Below are 22654 nucleotides of genomic sequence, written 5' to 3' on the forward strand. Positions count from 1 at the left end.
AATACTGTTTATTAAAGCAGGATTATATGAGCAATCTCCCTTGTTTAAGAGAGAAAAATAGGTACTATGTATTTTCTGACTTCGAGAGTACAGACTGCAAAAGAGTATTACTAGAGGTAAAAACATTTTTAAAAACATACCATTGCTAGGAACAATGATATATATATATTTCTGAATATATGGTATATATTCAGAACTTGGGTGTAAGAAAACATGGTATGGTGTTTAGTGGTAGCACACACTGGGATGTACTTGCAGCGGTGGAAATTAATTTAGATTACTTATGCCAGCTATTGTTGGTTTGTTTGTTAGAGAAAACACAAAAATGAAAACAGGAGGAGAAATTTGTGATTACAGGTGTGTATTAGTGCTTGCAGCACATGCCTACAAGATGTTGAGGGGATGAAGATAGGGAAATCAGAGTTGAGAAATGTTTTTCAACATGCCTTGATGAATGTGACCATTTTTCTAGTAGCCAGGTGTTATCATAATGAAGTTATGTATAAAATTCTGTCACACTTGTAATGCACAAATTGTATTTATGGTAAGGACTGATGTACCACAGTATATTTGAGTTTAGCTAAGGTTTCAAACCTGTATTTAATAATTGAAAATATATATAATTCAATGAGCAGTAGAATCAAAATATAAACTTTTTGTTTATTTTTAGAGCAAGTTAGAGTATTTGAAATGTGTTGGTGGTATTCTCATTTTTTGAGATGCTAGTTAAAGATCTTTCTCTATTATCTTTCAATCTGCAAGAATATAGCAGGATGCATATGTAGTATGATAAATCCTTGTGCTACACTGTATATTTGCTACCATCAGCATGGATGCCTTTACTGTTTGCTTTATTCTCACATTACTTGTTAACAAAACAAAGTAGATTATAAAAGCGTAAAATGCAAGACAAAGAGGTTTAGAAAAACTGACAAATCTAGCTCAAAATCAGTGAAAAATCCATGTATGCACAATAGAGACAGAGCAAGCATATTGCGTATTATTCGCACACAAAGGCTGCTATTCTCTAAGAAAATACTGTTAAACTAGAGAACATAAGATCTTCTTTATCAGAAAAACTCAAGGCCCCATAATCCAAACCAGCAGATTTTGACTAAACTAGTAGATGGAGAATTTACACAGAACATTTCAGAATTACGTTTGAGTGAAAAAGTAGAAAGGATTTGCTTTTTAAAAACTCTCCCCCCAAACAAAATTATTAAAGATTATGTCTAGAACTCTTGATAGCTATGAAGAAATTTTCAGGCAGACTTCCTTTATTCACAGTTTTGTAAACTTTAATTTTTTGAGACCAGTTAGTCCTCTATTCCACCACTTGAGGTTGCTAGCAATTTAATTTTAGCATAATCTTAAAAAAAGCATTTTATAAGAGTTTGAAAAGCCATAAGAGATCATATTATAGACTTGTTAGATTTATTTAAGATACTATCTGCAGAAACAGTCTTCACCTTAGCATGGAAAAAACAGATCAATTGTGGGTTTTTTCAATCTTTGAAGAAGAGATATAGAAGGGACTTGTGTTTCAAGTCAGTAGCTAAAAAAGGATGTCAGCCTCTATCTGTGTAGAGATCATTTGCAGTTTAATTTTAAGAAATTATGAGAAAGCCCATAAAATCCTAGTGTTGATTTAAAAAAGCATCTTCATCTCTGCCACAAAACTCACTGTATTCATTATTGCTTGATTAGCGTTAATTTGAAATAATTTGCCTGTCAGTATTTTTTTAAAAATAATATTTGTTAAGTAGCCAAAATTGAAAGCATGTAAATTCTTATTGTTGTAGAAATTCCCCTGTACACACTGAATGATAATAATGGTAGAATTCAGTATGATTATTTTGCATTGTTCATATGTGGCCTTACAGGGTGACAAATGTTGAAACGTGCATGAGTGGTGATCCTGTGTTTTGCAAATTATAGTACATTTTCATTGAGAATATTTTCATAAGCATATCTTGGAGTTGGGTGGATGACTTCAAGTCCTTGGGTGGACAGGATTGCTAAGACTTCTGAAGTCATCATGGCAGGGAGAATGAAAGCGTTAACTGTTTATTATTTTTAAACATCATCTGTTTGTTTGGGTTTTGAGGTTTTGTTTATTGGTTTTGTGTGGTTTTGTGGGTTTTTTGGTATTTTTTTTTGGGGGGGATAGTTTATGGTTTGTTGATTTTGTTACAGTCTAGATGGCTTTCCAGAGAAGATTTTCTGGTTTGTATCCTGCTCCTGAAAGGGGAATTGCTTTAAACTGAATATGAGGTTGTATAGTCAGTGCTGTAGGAGCTGGAGAATTAAAACACATTGTAGTAGTTAAGAGCACTAAGTTTTTACCTTCTAGACTGCCTTGGGGCTTTTTTCCCATCCTTTTTCTCCTCCCTACCCCCCCGCCCCCCCCCCCCCACCCCCCCCCCACCCCCCCAAATTTTGAGTCCACATGTCATTTAAATAAGTTGTAGCAGATTTGGAACGACAGCTGACTGTATTATCGAATGAGAACCAAATTTATGGAAACTGAAATTAAAAAGGGAAAACTTTTGAGGATAACCATGTGAAAATTGTCTGCTCCCCACCTGTCATGATGAAAACAGCACATTAATTTTCCATTACACAATTCAACTTGAAACTGGGAAAGTATTGAAAATCTGAAGTGCCTTTGAGGTTGCATGAAGAAACAGTAAAAAAAGCTAATAACTTTTCAATTCAATGTTTGAGAGATTATAAAATGCTGGTCTTTGAGCCTGCTGAAGGCTGTGTGAAAACGCTCAATACAGCCTGTGATGAATACTGTTCCACAGTGGGCTTTTAGAGAATCTGCTTGGCTGATGTGCTCAAGTGCTTTCAGCATTAAAGAGTCCTACTGCTCTCACTGTATGAGGTTGTGTCAAGTTGTACACTGACTTGGTGTTTGGACTTACAGTTTCTTCTGGAAAAAGAATTGCTAGACCTGAATGGGGCAAACTAGATGTGAAACATTTCTGAAGAATTTTAAGTCACTGTGCAGTCTGGTTTTTCATTAGCAGTATATATTCTCATTTTGTTAATTTAGTGTCCGTGGGTCCTTTTTCAATGATTATGAACTCCTGTTTCCTGTATCCATAAATTATGCAGACTAACATGGAATACAGTGGTACATGTACTAGCAGCCCAAGTTGCTTTTTCAGCATGAAATTCTAGTATTGCCTGCTTTTTAAAGGATGCTGGGTTATGTTTGAAGCTCTGACCTTTAACTTCAGGGCTCTCTGTGCTGGGCCCAGCCTCTCCATGAGTGATGCTGACAGATAGGCTTCCTTTGCTCAGCAGATATGTTTGCATGAGGGATGTTGCTTGCTGTGCAGGAGATAAGTTTCTCTGGTGAGAGCAATTAGGTGTTGTGATGTGTTTGTTTAGGGAATTAGGTTCTTTTGCCCAATGTCCAAAATAATGTAAATTCAATTATCAACACTTAGATTAATAATTAAGCTTCAATATTTGTATCTTACTCATTGTAGAAGGGATTTCAAACTTCTTATTCCTTTATTATGACTATTAGACCTCTATGCTAGGGCAGTATTTGTGTAGTGTTCATATTTGGTGCAACTCCCTGACCATGGATTTATTTTTCTTATTGGTCATTTTTTGCTAGACAGAATGTACAGTTAGGATGCACTAATGCAATATTTTCTTCATGTTATTCTTTAAAACATTACCAACTTTGATGACCACCCAAATAAGTTGTCTTTATCACATGATTGGTATGCATCCATTCAGTCTTGTGGTGTTTTGTGGGGCCTGAAGTGTTCCTTTGGTATATGGTAAATAAGGAGATTAAGTTGTTTAAGAAAGTGTCTCACTATTTCATTAGTTACTCTTTTTGAAACATGAATGGTTTTATGCAGTACTCTCACTTGATTTGGCAGGCTTTACAATGCCACCACCAAGTTCATTGTAGATTCCTGTTTGTGAAACATTGTAGGAAAAAAAAAAGATGCCACTTATATTAAATTATGTTCTACTGAATGTGGATACATGGCTTTCTTCATTCTAAGCTCCTTGTTAATGTGCATAAGACCATCAATTTCTACACTAAGGTGCTCTGTATTTAATTGTAGGTTGAATTCTGAATTCAGATGCCAAATGGATAACGATCCCCTAAATTTCCCTCCTTTTTTCAGTTTATCTCTTACAGAAGTCTTTGTTAAAATATATGAATTTAGGCTTTTGAAACTAAATTTGAAAGTGAAAAAATCAGTTTCTGTTTCCATGGTGTTCATATGTAAGTAGTAATAAGAATGTTCAATAGTGTATTTAAGAGAATACTTGAGAGTCTGATTTTTTTCTGTAGCATAGATCACTTCTACTGTATCACTGTATTAATTTGTAATTGGCTAGACTGACTTTTCCCAGATAACAGTTACTCAGTGTTACATTCAGAATTACTGATTCCACCTTTGAGGAGTTAGGGAAGTATTCATTCCGTTTGTTTTTAATACAAACCAGGCAATTGAGGCTGTTTCTTATAAAACAGTTTGTTGTAGTTAGCTCTGATGTTCTCTGGGCAGCGTTGTTCGGAAATATTCTAGGCAATTGTTCTCTTGAAAAGGAAAATAATACTTAGAAATGTTATCTATATGGACTCTATTTTGAAAAATACACCCGAGTATTTTTCAATTGCTTTGGTAGGAAATTATTATGCCCCATATATGTATTGGTCATACTAGTTTCAGACGTTAATTTCTGTAATTAAATTGTTTTTTTTTCCTAACTGATCTATTTGCAGATGTGATGCAGATCCATCTGCCCTAGCTAAATATGTTCTGGCTTTGGTAAAGAAGGATAAAAGTGAAAAGGAGCTGAAGGCATTGTGTGTTGATCAGCTGGATGTATTTCTTCAGAAAGGTATGGACTTTGTCATAACAATTAAGATTGAGTGAAAATTCTGTCTTGTTCAATTTATTCAAGCAGTCATTTACCATAGAATCGGTCTTTGATCTCTTTATTAGCTTTGTTACTTTGTAGAATGTAATTCAATTTTCATAACATAATTTTAAAAGGCCCAGGTGTATAGGTTAGCACGCATATATTAGGTATATGTTTTGTTAGTACTTGCAGAGGCACAGAACGATAGAATGGTTTGGGTTGAAAGGGACTGTAAAAGTCCTGTAGTTCCAGCTCTCTATCCTGGGCAGGGACATCTTGCACTAGACAGGGTTCATCAGGGCCTTGTCTAACCTGGTCTTGAATGCTTCCAGGGCTGGGGCATCCACAACTTCCCTGGGCAAGTATTGAACCTCTGTGTGTATATGACGGAAATATTTTTTCCAGATGCTTTATTAAGAGACATTAAATAATTCAAGAATTGAAAAATTTTGTGAAACATTGCTCATTATTGACATGTCTTTTGACTCTGTAAATGTCCTTTGAAAATATAAATTAGGAACACAGTATTTAAAGAAAATACTCTTTGTTGTTTTGCTGAATGCAGGTTTTGGTTGCTTGTCTGGGTTTATTTGAGTTATTTACTATTTATTTAAAGTAAATGTTAACCATGGTTTTGTATAATGGATATTTGTACACTCTTTACTTTCAGAAACTCAGATATTTGTGGAAAAACTATTTGATGCTGTGAATACAAAAAGCTACCTACCTCCACCAGAACAGCCATCATCAGGAAGCCTGAAAGTAGAATTTTTTCAGCACCAAGAAAAAGAGACAAAAAAGGAAGAGGTGGGAATTGATTTTAATTTACATGTACATATTTTTCGTCATTCATGTAATTTGCTTAGGTGTCCAACGTCATAGTGTTTATTAGTAATAGTTATTGGCAATTTATTATAGTCTATAGCAATAATAGTTTATATTTATTAATAATATTATTAATAACTATACAACAGCATTAAAATAAATAAGATTTGTGCTTGGCATGTTGAGCACTGCTGCACAGTTTTTCTAACACAAGTGGGTGTTTCAAACGTAAACCAAGGTGGTTTTGCCAAGGCAAAGGTAAATGAGATTATTTAGTAGTGTAGGAGCTGCAGTACAACCTGCATTAGTTCTCTGGTCAAGATTTCTGTTGCAGTTGTGCTGCACTTTAATTCTCCATAAATCCAGGCTGCCATTCTAAATTGCAATTCTCATTCCTTCAGCCACTTGGTACAGATAACATCCTTTTGTCACAAGTGTTTATGTTGTTGATTGAGCCAGAAGAGTAAGTTTGTGCTTTTCAGTAGCAGCCCAAGTTTGCTTGCATGAAGGTGTTTTAAGTGTGAACTGAACTAAATAACCTGCAGATGTAAAAAAGACTTTGGTGTTGGTTGTTGAATATCCATGCCTTCTCAAATCCTCCCAAAGCCTTAATATGGTTTTTTTCTACCTACAGTAAAAGTACTATATTTTCAGTGCAGCACTACAAAGATTATTTTATTTTCTCTCAAACAGGGCTTTGAATATTCCTAGAGATAAATAAACATTTTATGAATTTTCTCTTACTATGTTAGAGACTAAAATATTTAATTTCAGTGTTACTGCTAATTGCTCAGTGTTCAGAGTTTTTGGTTTTATTTGGTTATTCAGAAGTCTGCATTTTTAGTGCACTCATGTTTTGATCTACTTTATATATGCTTTGAATTCAGATAGTTAAAGAGGAAGAGCGAGAGAAAAAGTTCTCTAGAAGATTAAATCACAGCCCTCCTCAGTCAAGTTCTCGCTACAGAGACACCAGGTAAAAAATTTTGTTTAACCCCTTGTATTATATCAGTAATCAGATGGATTTGGATTTTTTAGTGAATTAAATACTTTGTTTCTGTGTTGTCATTTAGTAAGCCTAAAATGAAGGCTTCTATTGCTTTTACGCATATGTAGTTAAGTGGTGTGTGTAAGTGTAACCCATCTCTTGAGTTGTACAGACCTATTATCCATAGAGTTTTAGGAGTAATTCTGCTGTTTGATTTGTGGTTTATATTGCAATAGTTATTTTGCTTGATGCTGAGTTTGAATTTTGATTTAGAAGTATTCCCTTCAATAAGTCTTAGTGTTTCCCACTTGGGAAATACGTAGTATCGGTCAGAGACAGAAATTTATATATCTTTTAAAATCTTAGGTATGGTAAAAATAAAACGAATAAGCAAAATTAATTTTAAAATCCTTCTGAGAAGAAAGAAGTAGCCTTAAGCTGCGTACAATTTGTAGCTCTTCTCTAGTTTTCCACTGACATTTCTTTAAGTTTTAAGTAGTTAAGATTTCAAATTATGGTTTAATAATTCTTGTAATTAACCTCTAATATTGCATGTTTAGAAGCCGTGATGAAAGGAAAAAAGATGAACGTTCTCGGAAGAGGGATTATGACCGAAATCCTCCCAGAAGAGATTCCTATAGGGATCGATACAACAGACGGAGAGGGAGGAGTCGGAGCTACAGCAGGAGTCGAAGTAGGAGCTGGAGCAAAGAGAGGTTGAGGGACCGTGATCGAGACCGGAGCAGAAGCCGGAGCAGAACACGAAGCAGAGGTACCAACAGTTGGTCTCTAAAATACGGTGAATGTTTTCTACAAAATTTAGAAATTTTACGTGAAAACTGTGTTCTAAATGTACTAGAATTTCAGCTATTGTTCTTGTTCCTTTGTTCAAATTTATCTTTGTTTTCTGGGGAAATGAGGCTTCTGTGATTGTGTTCTCAGTGCCAGTTTTCTTCTCTTACCCTCTGTTCTTCTTTAATATCTTTGTATTGAGGTGCCTATGCCAGCCACTTTTAAGCATTGTTGCAAGAGAGACAGAAAAATAGTTATTTCCATTTCATTAAGTTTTAGGAAACTCAGAATCTGGTTTAGGGGGATACAGAAATTAATACTGTATTTAATAAAGGTGGAACTGGCAGAGAAATTGCCTGTTTGACAGTAAATGACTTGCCAAGCAGAACAGTACAGCTCAGTTCTTTTGGTCTTGCCCCCTCTTTAGTGTCATAGGTGAAGGGCTGAAATCCTTACAATAAATATTTGCATTTGTGCATCTATCTGTAGGACTTAAAGCTTTAGTACTGTAGTTTGTGGAATTAAACTTCTTTGAAAAGAGGATTGCTTTTTCAGCTGAAAAGAGTGCTTTTTCCCCTCAATACTTTTTAATGGTAAATTGGAAAAGAGCAGTGAAAGTAATTTTATATCTTTGTCCTGTCTTAGACAATGTATGGGTAAAAAACAGTCTGGTAGAACTCTCCTGTGTATTACTTTTCTTTCTGTAAAACAGGCCTTAGTAACCCAGCCTTAAAACTAGGAATGCATATTTCTGAAAATATGAGAGTAAATATTTTCCAGACAACTTATTAACAAGCAAATTAAATAACATACAGCAGTTTAACTAAAAGATTACAACATGATTAAATCTTAATTTAAGGATTATTTGCACAAACTGAAATGACAGTACCTTATGGACAATATTTTACAGTGAAAGCTTTCTTTCTTTTTCTCAGAACATGAAGAAAAGCCTGTTTTACCCACACTGATGAGGCATCTTTAAGATATTTCATAATGTTCCTTTAATGTGGAGTGAAGTCTATTAACCTATGTCAAGACATAACTAGTCTGTCTTAATTGGGACACTTACATTTTATTTGGTGGTAATAGTAGAAAACAGAGAGAATCGTTTGTATGTATTCAGAATAAAAGGTCATTTTACTTACGGTATCTGCCCAGGAGTGTTCCACACCTGTCAAGCATTATTATTTCACCTATTAAGCCAAAGCTTTGCATGGAATAAATACATGCATTTGAGTGCAATAGAAAATGAAGATCAACAAAATGAAGATACAACAATAGCATTGTCTTGAAACATTAAAGATTTGTAACTTTTATAATATTTTCAAGCCATGGTTGCCCTTTTCTTGCTATTGCTTCCCTCTATTCAAAAAAACTTTCCATCTGAAGTTCTTACAGTACATGCTTTACTAAAGAAGATGTACTCTGCCTGAAGTTAAATAGGGTATCTGCTCTACTGTGGATATATGTTATTAAAATAGCCCAGGGCCTGACTATGTACTTCACAGATTATTATTTTTCTGGTTAAACCTTCAAAACATAGAATAATGGAATAGTTGAGGTTAATGAAGACCTCTGGAGGTGGTGTAGTCTAACACCCTTTATCAAAACAAATAAACTGGAGCAGGTTGCTTAGGACCAGCTGGGTTATAAATAACTCCAAGGGTGGAGACTCCACAGGCACTTAGGGCAACCTGTAAAACATTTCAATTATTGTGCATATATATTGAGTTGATGTGGAGTAAAGATATTTAGAGGGTAATGGCTGCTTCTGGTAAAAAGGTGGATAAGGAATGATCCAGTATAATGTTTATTTTTATATTTTTGTTACAGAAAGGGATTTAGGAAAGCCAAAATATGACATGGATAGAACAGATCCATTAGAGAACAATTATACTCCAGTTTCTTCTGTGACAAATATTTCGTCTGGCCACTACCCTGTCCCTACACTGAGCAGTACTATTACTGTTATTGCTCCTGCTCATCATGGAAATAACACTACTGAAAGTTGGTCAGAGTTCCATGAAGAGCAGCTGGACCACAACTCCTATGGACGACCTCCGCTGCCAAAGAAACGCTGTAGAGATTATGATGGTAAGTACATTTTTATTTTTCAATTGCTTCCTGCAGCTATGATTGTCCCCTTTCTGAAAAGACTGAGGTAATTCACCCTTCTTTCTCTGATTTTCCCTAGTATAATGGGGTTTTTCTATTGCACACTTCTTGATTGCAAATTTTACCATGTTACCACTTCTTACTAACTTCAGACATCTTGCTGTTTTAGTGTTTGTCTATTTTTTTTACTTGCTAGGACTATTTTGTATAAATTAAAAATAGTATATTAAAAATTTGTTTAAAAAATCCAGTTTTACCCAGTTTTTTTGTGTTAGGTCATGTTCTAACCAAATACTGTATTTGGTGGTTTTAACAATAGTTAGCACCTTACTGATCTCATCCTATTTTGTTCTATCTTATCTAATAGACAGTTTTTAACTAGAAAGGTCTAGAGCTAAAACTTCCCAGGTTCATTTCATTCTGTATAGGTGTTTCTTAAAACAGGCTAGGTTTTCACTTATCTCTGTCTTATGCTTTTGTTTTAAATGTCTTGTGCCAAAATACGCACAAGAGGCTGTTGCAGCTGGCAGTGCGTTAACTAAACTCAGCCAGTCAACCTGTGAGCTTAGGAGAGTTTAGATCTTCCTGTAAAGTTGCTTCTGAGGGATTTTGTTGTTGTTATTATTGTGTACCACAATGAGGAGTTTAAGTTCTGGGCCAGTTTACATTCAGAACTCTGATTAGAATGTTCTTTAAGTAAAAAAATGGGAAACTGAGCTTCCAAGTGTTGGCAGAGTTGTACTTATGAAGATAGCTTTGCCAGTGTACATCACATCAGTATGGAGTAATTGGAATTGTGAATGTGTCATTTTGTTCTGAAGTTTTCTCTCTTCAGGGGCTATACGTTTCCATCATACTGCTCTTTCAAATTTGACTTTACCCTCTACTGAATTTTTGTTCTTGTTTAACATTTCAATTTAATATTCTCTATAGCTCTTCATGAAGATTAGGCAGTACATACTGTTTCTCCACATCATGACTTGAGGAAGTGGGCACTCCTCTTTCTTCCTATTTTACCAGAGGGTGTTTCAGCCTTTTCCCTGTATTGCACTGACTGGTATTTTGGTGGTGTTTCTGTGGACACTGTTGCTAAATAATAGAACAGTCTAGGATAGAAAGGCCCTATTAAAGTCATCTAGTCTAGCATCCCTACAGTAAGCATGGTTATCTTCAAGGAGATCTTGTTGCTCAGTGCCCAGTCCAATATGACCATGAATGTTTCCAAGGATGGGGCATCCACCACTTTTCTGGCCAACCTCTTCCACTGTTTAATCGCCCTCATTATAGTAATTAATTTTTCTTATATTTGCTTTGAATCTACCATGTTTTACTTTAAAACTATGACCCCTGTCCTATCACTTCAGGTTCCACCAAAAAGTTTGAAATATAAAGGCTGCAGTGAGTACTTAAATTCACTGCTCTGAGCTTTCTTTTCTCCAGTCTGAACAGACCCAACTCTCAGCCCTTCCTCCTAAGACAGGTGGTTCTGATAGTTTTTGTGGCCTGCCTCTGACCTCCTTCTGTGTTTGACTGGTTGTAAAAGAAAAGAAGTGAATGTGTATTCATTTTTATTTATATATATTTAATATTTACAAATGTGTCTGTTATATGTAAACATTAAACTATGGCAAATGGTTATAGTGTTTCCTGAAATAATTGCAAAAGAGGAAAAAATTGAGTGAATTTGCTCATGTTGGAATTTCATAATATTAACTTCTAACTTTTAATAGGGGCTTCTCAAACCTTGCGTCTGTACTTTTTGCTTAGAAACAAATTGATTTTGTTAATGTGGTGACATCTAGACTTCATTTTTTGTTTTCACCACTTGTTATGATACAGTGCAGAATTAGCTCTTCAAGAATAACTAACATCAGTTCTTTTTGATATTTCAGAGAAGGGTTTCTGTATGAGAGGAGACATGTGTCCTTTTGATCATGGAAGCGATCCAGTAGTGGTAGAAGATGTGAATCTTCCTGGCATTCTGCCTTTTCCAGCACAACCCCCTGTTGTCGAAGGACCACCTCCTCCTGGACTTCCTCCCCCTCCTCCAATTCTCAGTCCTCCTCCTGTTAACCTTAGACCTCCAGTACCGCCACCAGGCCCCCTACCACCTAGCCTTCCACCAGTAACAGGTAATTTAAAAAGATAAGCCCCATTTTTTTTAATATAAAAGTCTGGATCTTACTTGAATTATACGCAATGCAAAACGCTGTTTTGAAGAATTACAGCTGTATTATGAAAGTTGAACTGTGCTCTACTGTGGCATAGCTTACCTCAAAATTATTCTGTCTGATGATAATTGTTGCAGAGTTGGTTGTTCTAAAATGCTGCATGCTAAATATGACTCTTTAATATGGAATAATATTTTCATTGTATTTAAGCAAAAGCATGACATGGCAAAATTCAATTCCTTCAGTATTATAGGAGAGGTTGTCCAAAATTGACTACTGTCAAAGAAGGGAAAATCCTGGAAACAACTGATCCTTACTGTTTCATTCATGGTAATAGAAGTAAAGATAATTCATGACCACATCAAATTTATGCCTGAAAATATCATTTGGAATTAATTTTAAAACTAAACTTGTAAAGTAACTAAGAAATAGTCTCAGCTTTGATTACTGTTTCACTGGAAAGTACTTCAGCTGAAGCACTAAAAATTACATGAAAACTTATAAATGACAGCCTGGCTGTCATTTATAAAGTAGTTGAAGTTTAGTGCTCAGTTGCCTTGTGTGTTATGTTAGTTTTATGGGATTATTCCTTTCTCTCTTTTTTTTCTAACTTAGGTGTCCCACTTGGTAAAATTATTCCAGAGTAATTGATATTTGATATTGCTTGGAAGTTTCTTAAACTATTTTAATTTCTATTGATAATATATTTAAGAAATATATGAATGAATGTATTTATTTCAGTTAACATAGAATGTAACTTCCTCTGGTTTGGTCAGTTCTGCGTTACATGCTGTTTTCAAATCCGGTTCACAAGTTCAGATATATCACTTTATAACTTTTTCCAAAACCTGCTCTTGACAATGATTAAACTGAAGATCAGGCTTGACTGCTTAGCTTCGAAAGAGTCGCATTACCTGTTTTAAAAAAAGTCAAACCAACCAAACAAAAAAACTCCCTCAATTTTAAGAACCGTTCCATTGGAGCTGAAGATTTCTTCTTGAGTGTTTGGAAACATAATTTCAGTCAAGTTAGTTATTGTCATCATAGCATATTTTTGTAATATTAAAAAATACTTTTCTACTTCAAAAATAGAATTTGTTTATTTGATCAGCTTTCATTGAGCTTTAAAATGCTTCATTTGGTAAAGATGAATACTGGTCTAGCAATTAAATTTTACTTGTAGAAAGAAGGTGTTTGGTGAAATGTTAAATGATTCAAATGCTTTTCTGTCTAATCCAAGTTCTGAGTCATTTGCTGTTGGGGGTGGTTTTGTGTGATTTTACGGTACAGCATCAAGTCTGCAGCTGTGCCCTCTCAGCCCTTTTTTTCTTAAATGACCTTAAAAGCGTTTCAGATCAGTTTCCTTACGAAGGGAGTATAATGAAAGTGTAGTGGATAATAAATGAATGCAGGATTTTCCTTTGTTTTTGACAGGACCACCCCCTCCCCTTCCACCATTGCAGCCTGCTGGCATGGATGCCCCCCCAAACTCAGCAACCAGCTCAGTTCCCACTGTTGTTACCACGGGTATTCATCACCAGCCGCCTCCTGCTCCACCCTCTCTTTTTACAGCAGGTGTAGTACTGAGGCTTTGCCCACAAGGTTTGCTAAATAGAATAACATTGATTCATATTATACTGTACTTTATAGAGATTATAATGGTCATAGATTGGGAGAATGTTTGTATCTTATAGATTGTGACAGTAAATTAACATCCTTATTTTCAGACTTAGTTCAAGACTGAAGTAAAATTTGCATTTAAATGTGAATTTTGACTGGAGAGTAATATTTTCTCTGTGTTTAACAGAAAACTTGGCATGACCATTTTTATGATAGTGGTTATACAACTTTTTTATTGTAACTCTATCTTGTAATTAAATTAAATTATTATATCTGAAACCTTAAGGGTTTTAACTGCAATTTATTTTAATTAGACAATTTCTTTGTTACCAGAAACGTATGACACAGATGGCTATAATCCAGAAGCTCCAAGTATAACAAATACTTCAAGACCTATGTATAGACATAGAGTACATGCCCAAAGACCAAATTTGATAGGACTCACATCAGGTGATATGGATCTACCACCCAGAGGTATGCTCTCAAAGCTATACTTAGTTAGTTTAGTTGATTTTCTTACATTAATGCAGGTTGAGGAACTTTCCAGAAAATACTGGAAAATACAGCATTTTCCTAAAATCTCCTGGAATTAAGAGATGTTTAGTTGAATAGGGAACTATGTCTATAATTTCTTAGTGTGTGCATTTTTACAGGTAGAATGCAATCTCTCGCTAGAGTATTGCACAGTTTACTGTTAGCTGTAGTAACTGGTCACTTTGTATATCTTTTGGACAGAAAAATGTTAATGTTTCTATAGTAGAATCTCAGGATGATTTTTGCTACAGAGAGGAGGGAGTAATTTTTATCTCTTAGCAGTTTTATGCACGAATAATCTTAACCTCACAGTTCCTGTGGTCCTGAGAAGAAGCAGCAGCACACAAAATAAGAATGGAAAAGGGATAAAACCATTTTAAATGTGGTTTTTATTTGCATTTGTATGTATTTCTATTTAATCTTACTATGTTTTTGTTGGTGTATTTTCAGTGAGGAGTCCCCCAGTGTGATTCCTGTTCTTCAGCAAAAGTGACTCCTTTCCCAGTCCATCCATAAATCTTGCTCCTAGGTGTTACTGCCCTGGAGTACTGTGCATTTCCTATCATGGCCATTTTTGTGTGTGTCATCTAATAGTAGAATGGAGGTGTTAGCTGGAATGGTGTGAGCCTCAGAGTATTGCATGGGACATTGTGAATCATTGTGAATCAGAGCGCAGTCATCTCAAAGCAGATGCCTTCTGTCACACCTCTTTTGTTTTCTGTATGTGTGATGTTACTGTGACAAAATGAGTGCTATTAGCTATTTTGATCTCTCAGAACATCTGTTGATAATTAAGAAGTCTGTGACCAGGGTTTGATTCAGTCAGAACAAGAATCATAGTAATTTCAAAATAAACAATTGTGCTTTTCAGTGCAAATTCAGTGTGAGCAGAATACTTTTTTACAATCAAATGGGCAGAAAATAAATTTTAAAAAAGTAAAATCTTCTCATCTATTTACAGAAAAACCTCCTAATAAAAGTAGTATGAGAATAGTGGTAGATGCTGAATCCAGGAAAAGAACAATTGGTGCAGGGGATGGTGGAGTTCCTACAAAGAAGACTTGGTTTGACAAGTGAGTGACTGTTAACACAGTATTGGCTTAAGGGCTAGAATTTCATTAATTGCTTTACTGTGATCTGAAACATATATATATATATATATATATATATATATATATATATAAAAATTGCAAACAAGTGAAACCGTGAGTGCACTAATGGTACTAAAGTAAATCATAATATAGTGTGAGCTGTATTTATTTGACTGTCTTCTATCAAAGGTAGGATACAGATAGGTGAAATTGCTTTGGATGATGTGAAGATCTCTTCTTTGAAAGTTGGCATGATATAAGAAACAGGGAAGCTGCAGTGTGATAGTTGTTAGAGATGACTGATTTTAGTTGTGAAATGTGAATTTTATTACTGCTATTTTGATTTGAGTTGCCAGGTATGTTACTGAGAAAAAACAGAGTGCAAGCTTGGAAGGGATTTTGAGAAATTGCTGGGAGTGAGGAGAGCCTTGAAGTGATAGTTATTTGAAACACTAGTGGGGAAGTTTCATGGAATAGCTAAGAAACAGGTTTTGGAGAGAAGCAATTAAAAGTTAGGAATTTCCCTGACATGAGCAAATAAATATGAATTATCCCACAGATTTATGTTCTGGGGTATACTGAGAATATAAGTGGGGAAGATAGCAGTTGTATGGGTGTGTGACCTGTACTCACCTTCACTTTTAGAAAATGGTATTATTTTTTAAGTCTGCAGATCTTTGTGTCTCAAACACATATGATTCTGTGTAAGCATATACAATTTAACATTGTGTTTGCTAGTTTTCTATGGATTTCTGGCTTGATTTTTTATTTGTTGCAGGCAAAATTTTAACAGAACAAATAGTCCAGGTTTCCAGAAGAAGGTGCCGTTTGGAAACGAAAATACAAAACTTGAATTGAGAAAAGTTCCCCCAGAACTTAACAACATCAGCAAACTTAATGAGCACTTCAGTAAGTTTGGAAACCTAGTCAATTTGCAGGTAAGAGTCAACAAAGAGAAAGCAGTATGCTTTGATGTAAAGGTAGTGGTAGTTGCTAAAAGAAGAATGGCAATTTTTTTCCTAGTTCCCTGAGACTCTTTATTATTTTCCTAACTTATTTCTTAAAAAAGATCTCATTGTTTCTAATGATTCTGCCATTGAAGAGGCAGAAATGAAATGTTCTAGACTGCTTTTAGATTTTGAACAAACGTGTTCCTCAGTGATAAGACTTTTAAGAGACATTGTTTAAAACATGTAAAATTGATTGCATGTGGATTTTTCTCACCCATTTTATCGAGTTTGGATCTGCTATCATAAACGCTTTGTATATTCAGAGACAAATTGTAAATACAAAAAACCTGCATTTCTTATGCAAAAAGCAGTCCCTGTGACATAATTGGTTTCCATTGTAATGATGATTTGTCCCTTAAAATTACTTTGTGATTTCTTGGAATTACCTAATAAGCAATTGAAGAGAGGGGAAAGCAGTGAAATAACTAGGGGCTGACTTAGGCTGATGTTACATGTTGCAGACTGCACATGTAGTATCAGTATTTCATACTCGGTCTCTAAGCTACTCAATGTGACCTTTCACCATGCTTCATTATCAACAAGTTTCAGATGCTGTCATGCATTTTTCTAAACCCTTTCTTGTTTGCACTGAGGGCTGGAATGAAGTGCAACAATATTATTGTACATACTGATACCATACAGAATAAACACTCTGTGCCTGTCTGAACACCTGAGGGATTTTAAACCTCTCCTAATTGCTATTAAATATTTCTTTAGCTTTTCTGTAGTTTACCTAAGACTATGGGTGTATTAGCAGGCAGTATTATTCATTAAGGCAAGTAAGATGTGGATGTGTATGGAGAGACAGATACGTACACAAAGACTGGAAGCGATGCTCTTCTTGCAAAATGTATAGTCTTGGCTTTTGAAGCAAAAATATTGTGTTAATGCTCAAAGCAGGAAAATCAAAATGAGCTTTGCTGTCTAGCTCTGATATTACATAGGATATTTACTATCTGACCTCTGCATTTTCCATAGTAATTTTCTTTACTTTGCTGATGCTTCCTTTTGTCTTTCAAACCAACTACCAACTGCTCATATTTGCAAACAAAAATACTGGTTGACTGGGGGTTTTGCTTTACTTTGTTTGTGTGAGACTTTTTTAACTATTCTTAAAATTTATTAGCGTAAACTCAAGGTTAATTTTGACAACAGGCCTTTCAAAGGGGCTCATGAATGGAAAGTATTTATCTAATGACACATACTGGGTGTAAACTGTAAGCTTCTAAGCCTAAAAGCTAATGATTTAATGCTAATGTAGACACAAATGAGAATCCTTTGTGTGATAAGTTTTGTTCTTCTGTTTTAAATCTTAGGTTGCATATCAGGGTGATCCAGAAGGTGCCCTGATTCAGTTTGCCACACATGAAGAAGCAAAGAAAGCTATATCAAGTACAGAAGCAGTATTAAATAATCGTTTTATTAAAGTTTATTGGCATCGAGAAGGCAGCACACCACAAATCCAGACTACCACACAGAAGGTAGAGGATCTAAGTCTGTTTTAGTATATTATGTAAAAAAGAATCTTCAAAGCATTTTTGAGATTGTTTATATCAAATAAACTAAGTCCCTTTGAAATAATGACTAGTTACTTCATGTCATTAATTTCCAAAAGTCACTCTTCAGTTGTAAATTCTTTGACCTGATATACGATGTTCAGAAGTTGATTAGCAAAATGAGACCGAAGATATTTAAGGAAAGCCCGCCTGTGATTTTTGGTGTAGTCCACTCTGTTATCATGTCAAGCAAGATTTGATGCAGCTCTCTGCTGAATAATAATTATTTTGATTTAGTTAATATAGGCTTTTTTAATTTCTTCTGGTGAACATAAGAAAGGAAGCAGAGTTATATTTCTTTTCATGAAATATAATGTCCATTTTCTTCCATGAGGTTCTGGTTTTCCCCTTCCCCTCCCCCTTCCCCTCCCCCTTCCCCTCCCCCTTCCCCTCCCCCTTCCCCTTCCCCTTCCTCTCCCCCTCCCCCTTCCCCTCCCCCTTCCCCTTCCCCTTCCCTTTCCCTTCCCTGTTGAGCATACGTACTATATGAAGTAACAGAAGAATTTGTTTTACACATAGGTGCCTCTGTGTATAGACATCTAAGGACTTGCAAACAACAGTGGAAGAAAAGAACTGCATTACAGAGACTAATTTTCTAGGAAGGGATCTGGGATGTTTTTAAGTAGGGGGATAGATGCTGATCTCTATGATATCCAGGGATAGAATGTCTGGGAATGGATTGGAGGTGTATCACAAGAGGTCCAGAGTGGGCATGATGCATTTCATTGCTGAGAGAGTGGTCAGACAGTGAAACTAGTTTTCTAGAGAGGTGGCTGATGGCCCCAAGCCTGTCCCTCTTTAAGAGGTATTTGGACAGTATCCTTAGCAATGTGCTTTATCGTTTGGTCAGCCCTGAAGTGACCAGACAGTTGGACTAGATTATTGTTGCAGGTCCCTTACAACTGAAATGCTCTAATCTACAGTTTTTTTATTGAATTGCAGAGGAACATTTGGAAGTTGTCATGTTTGTAGCAGCATTGGCAACATTTTAAAAAATAAAACAGCAATTACTGTTGTGAAGGGTAGGTCTGTAACCTGTGTCAAGCCAAATCAGAGTTGTCAGCAGTACAGTAGTGGCTGTACTCAAGCAGAAGAGGAATCTTGAGTTCACCATGGCTCTCTGGGTTATTGAGTTGAGTCTTCTCAGTTAGTGGCTGGTGTAGCAAGTCCTTCAAAATATCTGTGTCCTGCTCTATTGGATTTGCCATCAGTGTGGAGCAGTACATTCTGCACTTCAAAAATATGAGACAGACTCTGTAGAAGAAATGGTCACTTAATTATGTATGCTGATGTAATATGTGAATGACTTGTTAGAAGATTCTTTCGGTTGCTGCTCTGAGTTGGGAATTCCTACTTTCTCTTGATAGTGTGTGTTGTCATCAAGTGACCTGGTTTTCCATGGCAATCCTGCTGTACAGCATTTTAACAGTTTTCTTTCTCTCCTTCTTTGTAAGAACTGCCCTGAGCTTTATCTTCAAAAATTCGGTTGTAATGACATCTCACTGTCTTCCCTGTTTTTATCCTTTAGATTTTATCAATATCTTTAGTGCTTTGTCTAAAGTAGTGCTGCTCAAAATGGGTTTTTATTTTCTAAGCTTGATTTTCATCTCAGCCAGAAGAGGGCAGTGGAATACATCATTTACATTCCTACAGCGATTCCCCCTTACTCAAAGGATAGCTTGGAGTATGCTGTCAGCTTGTTTGCCAGTTATGCTATTCAGAGTATTATTGGAGTATTAACTCTATATTTCCAAACAAACATGCAATCTATATATTTGATATTTTTGTATTCCCATAATTTTCAGTGATGTCAACAGCTTCCAATCACACCACCTTTAGCAAGTTAACTTTGCTGGTTTGAGAATGAATTCCCCTTAGTCCTGGGGACAGTTTCAGATCCATTCAGCACATGTCAGCAGACTGCATTTTTAAGTCTGTTATCAGCAACAGAAGGCACACAGTAACAAGAAAAACTTTGAACAGGAAATTAAAATTTTAAGTACAATGCTTCTATGTTCTTCTACTCCAAGACATAACATTTAACAAATTGTTGAGTCAGTAAACAGGTATTTTTTGTTCATAAGTCTTTCAGGAGCATGAATATTTACTTCTCTTTTTGTTGAAATTAATATTTGGTATCATATCTGAGTAGTATGGAAACTTTATACTTCTTCATATACTATAAATATTTGTATTTTTGTCAAGATTTCTGTTATGTTAATTAATTTCACCCATATTTGTAATGGCTTCCAAACAGATTTTGTCTATCAGGCACCAGGACAGGCTTTTGAATTTTCTTTAGTGTAAAGTCAGTTGACTTTAAGTTGTCCCTTCAGTAGTATCTGGTCCAGCACAATTGCTTCACCATTGCTATTTTATCAGCAGGATTACTTTGGAAATTTTCTGCTGTAGAATTTCCAAGAGCGGTGGAAGTACTTAGATAAAGATGTAGGAGCCAACTATAATAAATCACCAAATAAAAGACTTCTGCCAAGAAGCAGAAAATAATAAGCTTTCTACATCTGAGGCAGGAAGTTCTGGGCCTAAAAGGCAGCACAAAGAGATTTAGGTTAAATACTAAGAAAACATTTTCTAATGCCGAAGCATACTGAAGCACTTTTGCCTAGGGAGGTGACAGGACCTGTTTCAACTGAAATCTGTAAGAACGAGATAGATAGATACTGTCAGTAATGGCATAACTGACTTTGCCCTACAGTGGAGAGAAATGGATTAGGTGACCTTCTGAGAGCTATAAATATGACAATAAGCTTGCTTGGAAGCATATTTTTTGGTCTTAACTGTTGAATGTTTTTGTCGAAGGAAAAAAAGGAAAGGTGTTAACTCTCAGGGTATATCTATTGTAGATTCAAAGATTATCTGCTCTCTTTTCTTCAGTCCCATGACTGTATGTTTCTATATCCTTTTTTTTTCTATTTTGACCAAGTAAAACACATAGGAGATAAAAAGTAGGACGTATCACTGTAAAAAGTGAGAGTCTTTGTGGTACAAGTTTGTATTGTCTTTTCATAACTAAATGGTTGATGGTGAAAGAGTTGATGATGTAAGAGAAATCAGAAGACCAATTTATTACATTTTATTTTGTTCTAACAGGCAGAATTAAAGTTAGGCTGAGTAAATGTAATTAATAGAAATAAATCAGTTTTTTGGTCACTTCTGTAAGCTGTAAGTGCAAAATGAATGTTATTGCTACTTGCGCTACACAAATACTCAGTATAACATAATAAATCTCATTAAGTGGTTGTTTATCCCATCAGGTGAATAGTAGAAGGGAAGAAGTGTAAACATAAATTCTGTTGTAATTTCATTGTGTACAACAAAATGACACGTGTGGCAGCCTTCTGTTGTTAATCTTGCTCTGTGCCTTTTGGGGGATGGGGTGGTGTTGCAGGTGATCCAGCCCTTAGTCCAGCAGCCCACTTTGCCTGTAGTGAAGCAGTCAGTGAAGGAGCGGCTCGGCCCCGTACCTGCGAGTAATATTGAACCTGCAGAAGCACAGGGTGCCAACACAGAAGTCGCTCAGGTTTGTATTGTGGTGAGAAATTCAGTTGCCTGTTCTTTCTGAAATAGGTTTTGTAGTGTATGAAGGTACCAGTTAGTTCTGTGGTGCAAGTACACATTTACTACTTCAAAGTGCTTCTGCTTACATTGTTAGTGATGCTTTCCTATTAAAGTGTTCCTCAGTGCAATGATATTTGGCTTTTCTACCTAAGCCTGGTACTTAATTTTTTAGTATTTTAGCTTTTTACATAGTTTAAAAAGAAAAACTGAAAGGATTTCAGACTGTTTCAGGATTGTTGTGTCATATTGCTGGTGATAGATTTCAAAATAAAGTCAGTCTCTATCCAGAGAACTAAAAGCTAATTTTTTTAATGTGTATGTATTTTATCTGTTAAACACCTAAAACCATTAGATAATGAAGCTCTATATCTAGAAGAATTTTTAGAATTTGTTCATCTCCCCTAATAGAAGGAAGAATGTAACCACAGTACCATGTGAATAGTGACAGAACCTGGTGTGTTACTCCCATTAGAAATAGTCTTTAATGTTTTATTATATTTGCAACATTTCCTTATTAGTATTATACTGCTGCTTTGGTTTTACCTCTGGAAAGAAAGACCAGCACAAATCAGAACACATTTCTAGTTTAAATTCCAACAACTTCCAGTATTTGATGCAGATGTAATCTGGAAGTAGCGGATTATAGAACACAAGATCTGTAGTGTATTTAAAAGGGCCTGTGCAGATAATCCTCTGCCAGCTAGCATGTCTTGAACTTCCTGCAAAAAATATGTAGGATAATCTTTGATTCCAAATTTGGCTTTGTAGTTGTCTTACCCAATTATAGACTTATATAAATTACAAAATCAAGTATCTAAAATGAATTTTATCAATTGTTTGACTATTTTTATCTTCTTGTTGCTTAAAAGTCTATGATTTTATTAGTTAAATATTTTTTTCTAAATTGCTAGTGCTTGTAGTGTACATTTGAATTATAATTTTGCTTTGTTTTCTCAGAATGTGACTAAATTATCTGTGAAGGATAGACTGGGTTTTGTGTCAAAGCCAGTTACTCCAACAACTGAAAAGGTAAGAAAATTGTCTCATATTCTCTCCTCTCATATTTATTTTCAGTAGAATTAATTTTTTTATCAAACCCCTTGTGTCAATATTGTTTCATAACTATGAATAAAACAATTTGTGAAGGACTGGTTTTAGGAAGCATAATAAGTCAAAACTCAGTAGATGGGTAAATGATTATAAGAAGGATAAAAGCTGCTATTTTGTGGATTTTGTTTAATCTGTCAGGTTCCTTTTATTCAGTCATAAAAGAAATATGTTCCATAATCCTCACTTGTTTAGATGTATGCAAAAATAAATTTTACAAATAAATAAATTTTGACATTACATATGACACTATAGAAGGCAGTTCTGTAAAATGTTTCTGGTTTTCTGTGCCCCTTAAAAGATGATGCTGTAAACATTTACTGTTTTATTTGGTTTTACAATTTGCAGTACTTGT

General features: G+C 35.2%; 1 protein-coding gene across 8 annotated transcripts in view; it reads left to right on the forward strand.

Annotated features, from left to right (window-relative positions):
* Positions 1 to 22654, forward strand: part of RBM26 (RNA binding motif protein 26) — a 49987-nt gene that overhangs the window by 6169 nt on the left and 21164 nt on the right. For 2 of the 8 annotated variants that reach the window (XM_021529384.4, XM_021529388.4), the window contains exons 2-14: positions 4772 to 4890; positions 5582 to 5718; positions 6624 to 6712; positions 7285 to 7523; positions 9350 to 9610; positions 11524 to 11763; positions 13237 to 13404; positions 13756 to 13896; positions 14918 to 15029; positions 15826 to 15985; positions 17374 to 17538; positions 21023 to 21154; positions 22150 to 22221. In XM_021529384.4, the coding sequence (XP_021385059.3) occupies positions 4772 to 4890; positions 5582 to 5718; positions 6624 to 6712; positions 7285 to 7523; positions 9350 to 9610; positions 11524 to 11763; positions 13237 to 13404; positions 13756 to 13896; positions 14918 to 15029; positions 15826 to 15985; positions 17374 to 17538; positions 21023 to 21154; positions 22150 to 22221 (2035 nt within the window). The remainder of the gene's footprint in view (positions 1 to 4771; positions 4891 to 5581; positions 5719 to 6623; positions 6713 to 7284; positions 7524 to 9349; positions 9611 to 11523; positions 11764 to 13236; positions 13405 to 13755; positions 13897 to 14917; positions 15030 to 15825; positions 15986 to 17373; positions 17539 to 21022; positions 21155 to 22149; positions 22222 to 22654) is intronic. The other 6 variants (XM_021529386.4, XM_085576446.1, XM_021529385.4 and 3 more) reach the window with 3 other exon arrangements.

Source organism: Lonchura striata, chromosome 1 (genome assembly GCF_050655825.1).
Source record: "Lonchura striata isolate lonStrDom1 chromosome 1, ASM5065582v1, whole genome shotgun sequence".
In the NCBI taxonomy this organism is placed as follows: Eukaryota; Metazoa; Chordata; class Aves; order Passeriformes; family Estrildidae; genus Lonchura; species Lonchura striata.